This window comes from Balaenoptera musculus, chromosome 8 (genome assembly GCF_009873245.2).
Source record: "Balaenoptera musculus isolate JJ_BM4_2016_0621 chromosome 8, mBalMus1.pri.v3, whole genome shotgun sequence".
Taxonomy (NCBI): domain Eukaryota; kingdom Metazoa; phylum Chordata; class Mammalia; order Artiodactyla; family Balaenopteridae; genus Balaenoptera; species Balaenoptera musculus.
In genome coordinates, this window is record NC_045792.1 from 97,228,209 (window position 1) to 97,234,386 (window position 6,178).

General features: G+C 33.9%; 1 protein-coding gene across 1 annotated transcript; it reads left to right on the forward strand.

The window, feature by feature from the left end:
- The first annotated feature begins 1,638 nt into the window (after nucleotides 1-1,638).
- LOC118899798 (olfactory receptor 8H3-like) lies at nucleotides 1,639-2,583 on the forward strand. The gene is given in 1 exon segment (XM_036861752.1): nucleotides 1,639-2,583. A coding segment is annotated over 1 exon segment (945 nt).
- The last annotated feature ends 3,595 nt before the right edge of the window (nucleotides 2,584-6,178 follow it).

Below are 6,178 nucleotides of genomic sequence, written 5' to 3' on the forward strand. Positions count from 1 at the left end.
TTTTGTATTTTTTTTGAATTTTGTTATATTTTAATTTTCTTTCTAATGAACATGTTTACTCCTATAATAGTGTCACACATTCAAATACAAAAGTTTCATTGTGAAAAATGTGTCACTCCATCCCTGATGGTTTCAATCATAGACTAATTAAGTATTTCTCTAGAAATAGTTTCTCTACCGCCCCAGGCATCAATTTAGAGCAACACAAAGGAAGATCAAACTATTAGGCTCTTCATTGTGTGGCATCTAAGGGAAAAGACAACTAGCTTCTCAAAACCTAGCATAGCTGCATTTGGTCCCTGAACTTTTTTCCTGGAAGACATGCTAAGCAATCCTCCTTGGAAACTGGTCCACAGGGATGACCAAATGTTGCGTTATTATCAATCCCCAGTATATGAGGTTCTCAAATTATCAGGGTGAAAGGCAAACCATACTCTGCTCTGCTTACATATGTACCCAGAAGATCCCTGAAACTCTTTTTAGACATAACTTCCTGGCTAATTTTACAGTTGATCAGGAGCTGAAGAAAATTTCTATGTCGATTTATTTTTCCCTCAGAATAAAATAAAATGAGTGCACTAAAATTTAAAAACAACTTATTTCAAAGAAAAAATACTATACTACAGAAATATATTACAGAAATGGTCTACATATTTTATCTGTGAACAAAATTTGAGGTTGACATACTTCCAAACAAATAATATTGGAAGAAAGTGTTTTTTTCACCAACTTTGTCTACCGGTAAGTATTATTCTCATAATTAGAAGGTATTAGTTAGGATCCAATAAAACGGTACATTATCAGAAGAATATGCTTACAGATATCATTTAGAACCTACTCTAAGTAAAGCCAGGATTTGTGAAACCTGATATATAGAGTTGATATTTTCAGGGCCTGCAATCAACGTGCATGTTTTAGCAATATAATTTTAGAAGAAATTTAATTTTGAATGGTCAAGTTGAGAAAACATATCTTTTGGAAATTAATACTAATATATGGTCTATAATTTTAATACACCCTACTAAAGTCCACTAAGGTTGAAATTTATTTTTCATTAGTATTAAATCATATTGGGGGAAAAAAAACAGTACATGGTGCATTAAAACTTTTCTTCTATCATTGTTTATTGTATATCTATCAGTTTTTTCCTCAGTTTTGCTGAAATTAATACAAATAGGAATATAGTATTATGGACATACTCTCTGGAGTCTATCTTGGTAGAATTACAGAGCCAATATTTAATAGCTCTGACCCAGGATAACTTACCTAAATTCTCTGTGCCCTTTTTTTCATCTAAAAAAATGTGGCTAATAGTTCTACCTATGGTATAATAATCTCATGGGGATTAAATGCATTAATAACAGGAAGCATTTAGAACAGTGTCAGGCTTATTCTAATTATTTAATATATTAGCTTTTATTATATTATATCCAAATATCAATTTATACCTATTTCTATATTTGGCAATCAAATTAAGATTTTTCTCTTCATACACTGTACAGCCCTCATTATTATCACACTCTAGAAACACTAAACTAATATAAATGTCACGTCATTCATAGAAACACAAATCTTTTTGAAGTAATTCCTACTCAGTATTAAATTTGATTTCTCAACAGTTTACAACATTTGAACACTATGGGTAGAAGGAATATCACACATGCGTCTGACTTCATCCTCATGGGATTGACATATTCTGAAGAGATCCAGCTGGTCCTCTTTAGGCTATTTCTCCTGATATACCTGATCACTGTGTTGCTGAATGCAGGGATGATGTTGATAATCCACCTGGATCTCCAGCTTCAAACCCCCATGTATTTTTTCCTCAGTCATCTGTCATTTTTTGACCTCAGTTACTCAACCGTCATCACCCCTAAAACCTTACAAAACTTACTGACTTCCACCAAGTATATTTCATACCTGAACTGCTCCACCCAAATGCATTTCTTTGTCCTCTTCAGTGCCACTGAAGGTTCTTTTCTCTCCTCAATGGCGTATGATCGCCATGTAGCTATCTGCAATCCTCTGCATTACCGAGTTATGGCCACAAGACGCTGCTCCTCCCTTGTCTTTGTATCCTATTTGATTGGCTTCATGGACTCCTTTGTCAATGTGCTTTGCATGAGCAGATTGGATTTCTGCGACTCCAATGTAATCCATCACTTTTTCTGTGAAGCACCCCCAATTTTAGCCCTGTCCTGCACTGACACACACGACACTGAAATCACAATATCCATTTTTGCTGGCTCCACCCTAGTGGTGTCTCTTATCACAATATCTGTGTACTATGGGTCCATCGTGTCTACTAGCCTGAAAATTACTTCCAATTCAGGGAAGTGAAAAGCCTTCTCTATTTGTGCCTCCCATCTCCTGGGAGTCACCATCTTTTATGGCACTACTCTTTTTACTTACTTAAAACCAGGTAAGTCCTACTGCTTGGGACAGGATCAAGTGGCTTCTGTTTTCTATACCATTGTTATCCCTATGTTGAATCCATTCATATATAGTCTTCGAAACAAAGAAGTTAAAAATGCTCTAATTAGAGTCATGCAGAAGAGAAAATGCTCCAAGCAATTAAAATAACAGTGACACTCAACTTTTACGCTCACCTGTTTTTTTCTTTCCTGTAGTGTATTTCCTTGCTCTCTCTCCAGAAACAAATTGAACTTTCTTTCTTTCTTTTTCTTTCTTTTTCTTTCTTTCTCCCTTCCTTCCTTGCTCTTTCCTTCTTTCCTTCTTTTCTTTCTTCCTTTCTTTCTTCTTCTTTCTTCCTTCCTCCATTCCTCCCTCCCTCCCTCTTTCTTTCTTTCTTTCTTCCTTCCTTCCTTCCTTCCTTCCTTCCTTCCTTCCTTCCTTCCTTCCTTCCTTTCTTTCTTTCTTTCCTTCCTTCCTTCCTTCCTTCCTTCCTTTTCTTTTCTTTCTTTCTTTCAAAACATTCTTTGCTTGACCAAATATGATCTTGGGCATTTCCTGGAATATGCCTTTAGAAATCCACATTGTGATTGGAAACCATGAAACATGTTAAATCCCTGATCTAAATATATATGTTTTTAAGGGCAACTGATTTGCCAAATGAAAAACTATAGTTATCACTTTTTAAACTATATCATAGAAATTCAGATAATTTTTTGATGGAAAAGCGCTACATTTTGGGAACAATGACAACAGTTTTAGCAATTATTTCATTTACTTTATGGAGAAGCAATATAGCAGAGAGACTATGAGCACTTGCTTTGGAACCAAATATTCCAGGATGTAGATTTAGATCTGCAACCCCTTTAGCTGTGTAACACTTAAAAAACATTGAAACTTTAAGCCTCATGTTTCCTCAACTGCACAAAATAAATAATAATTTTAGGTCCATAGAGTTATTGTAAAGATTAAATCAGATAATGGATGTAAAGCATTTAAGGCGGTCCTAATAAATGCTGGCCATTATCGTTAGATCACTCACATTCCTGCAGTATTTTTAATATACAATGGCTTTTTCTTAAAGAATATTCACTTGTGTTTTATAAATTGCTATTGGTTGATTTAAAGGATAAACACACAAACAGCTAAGGAAAAACTCAGCACTTCACAATTTTGGATTTAGAGTGATATATTCTAACACTGGAGAAAATTTGAAAAATATTGAAAAATGTAAGGAAATAGAAATGCCCTAAAAATTAGCAACTTTGTAAATTTCTTCTAGATTGATAGTTATGTATGTATGTGAATATATTATATACATGAGCAATATTTCTGTCATTTCCTATGTACTTTTTTTCAGCTTTTTGTGTACACTAACAAGATTAACCTTTGAGTATGTCTTTGTCATTGAAATCTAAGGTGAATGTGTTTTTGGTGCATGGGAAAAACTGAGACTCTCATTTTGCAATGCTTTGGACATGAAATGTTTGTAAATTCATGATGTTAAAAATCTGCATGCAGTGATATCTCTTTGGTGGCTCTCTGAAAACATTTAAAACCCCTACCTTTCTGTGATGTGTCAACAAGCTTCAGTAAACTGCTTCTTTGTTGAAATTTTATGTATTTTATTTTATTTTTTTATTATTTTTGTGTGTGTGGAGTTGAATCCAATTAGTGTAACTCCTGAATGTACTTTTTTTTTTTTTTAAGCATCTTTATTGGAGTATAATTGCTATACAATGTTTTTTGGCTGCATTGGGTCTTTGTTGCTGCATGTGGGCTTTCTCTAGTTGCGGTGAGCAGGGGCTACTCTTTGTTGAGGTGCACTCAGTAGTTGCAGCACACAGGCTCAGTAGTTGTGGCGCACGGGCTTAGTTGCTCTGCGGCATGTAGGATCTTCCCTGACCAGGGATCAGACCCATGTGCCCTGCATTGGCAGGTGGATTCTTAACCACTGTGTCACCAGGAAAGTCCAAATTCTGTGTATTTTAAAACATCATCGTCATTCTCTTGATTTCTATAGGTTTGTTATGATCAGGTTTGTTATGATTATTAAAAATAAATTCTTGAATTAAATGCTTGACTCATTTGTTTTAAATTTTTTAACAGATACAAGTTGTGTAGCTACTAATTTTCAATGAATTCAGATGTCGTGACAACCCATAAACTTTATCAAGTAGAGTGCTAAATTTTCTTTTATTTTAAAATTCTTCTGTTTTAAAATTTTATTTTAAAATTCTTGTACATAATCTTGAATTGCCATTTTAATTTTCTCTGCTATTTAAAGGTTAAGAATGTACTTTTCATTTCCCAAGTATTTCATATTTTTTGTTTAAACTTTCATAACCAGATGGTTTTTATTCAAACAATAATGATTATAAAAATTTTATTTTTTGAAATTTAGATTGTTTTCACAGTAAAACTATATTTGATTATTTTTCTTCCATACCTTTTTTTTTTTTTTTTAAAGACTGGGTAGGATCTTTTTTTAAAATTTTTATTATTTATTTATTTATTTTTGGCTGCGTTGGGTCTTCGTTTCTGTGCGAGGGCTTTCTCTAGTTGTGGCAAGTGGGGGCCACTCTTCATCGCGGTGCACGGGCCTCTCACTATCGTGGCCTCTCTTGTTGCGGAGCACAGGCTCCAGACGCGCAGGCTCAGTAATTGTGGCTCACGGGCCCAGTTGCTCTGCGGCATGTGGGATCTTCGCAGACCAGGGCTCGAACCCGTGTCCCCTGCATTGGCAGGCAGATTCTCAACCACTGCGCCACCAGGGAAGCCCCTCTTCCATACTTTTTAAGTGTTAAAAATAAAATGCAAAAGTGCAATTCTCTTCTAGGAGTTAAAAGTTTAAATTATTTCTACTAATTCAAAGTTGTCAAAAAATTTATTCAAGTCTTTTAAATATGCATTATGTTTCCATACTTAAGTTATTTTAAAAAATTCCTTATCTTATACGCATGCCATTTGAAATTATTATGACCGTTTTGCTCTGATTTCCATGTTTTTAGACTCTATATTTACAGCTATTGTTATGTGGTTTTGCTTGCATTTGTTTAATAGTATACATTTTTGGCTCCTTTTTCATCTTTTATAAGCATAATGTCATTTCCTATATTTACAGGCTCTTTTCAGTTTTCTAGTCTCTTTTATAAACTATGTTTTTTCCTCTCTTTCATTTCTATTTCTGTGATTAGGAAATGTATCCTGTTGTTTTATGCTGGCAAATACTGTCAACAGATTGTATGATTTTGTGGACAGAACTTAAGTTAGGAAAGTTATAATGAAAGTAAACTAAACTCTAATTAAATTAAGACAACCCTATTTTTTTCACAATGCAGTTTGGAAACCCTTTATACAATTTCATTACACATGTGTAATATAATCTATGGACCATATGAAAGATTTAGACTATTTGCATTTGCTCTGAACATTCCTTGCTGTATTAGAGCACTGATATTTTATGTAAAATATGGTCTGAAGTAATTCAAAACATACTATGCTTTTTTATGGTGCCATGACAAAATGCTGTTTAATGGAAATATGATAGAGAAAATAATACAAGAATAGAACATGCCAAAAACACAAACAGCTGTGTTTACTTCCAAATAATTGATAGATACAATGGTGATAACATATTTTACTAAGCACTTCCCATGTGCCAGTCAACATTCAAAGAGCTTTAGATATATAGTGAAAACAGTTTATCTTCACGAGGTAACTTCCAGGTAGGTACCAGCAAAATCTACATGTTTTCTCAGGTCTT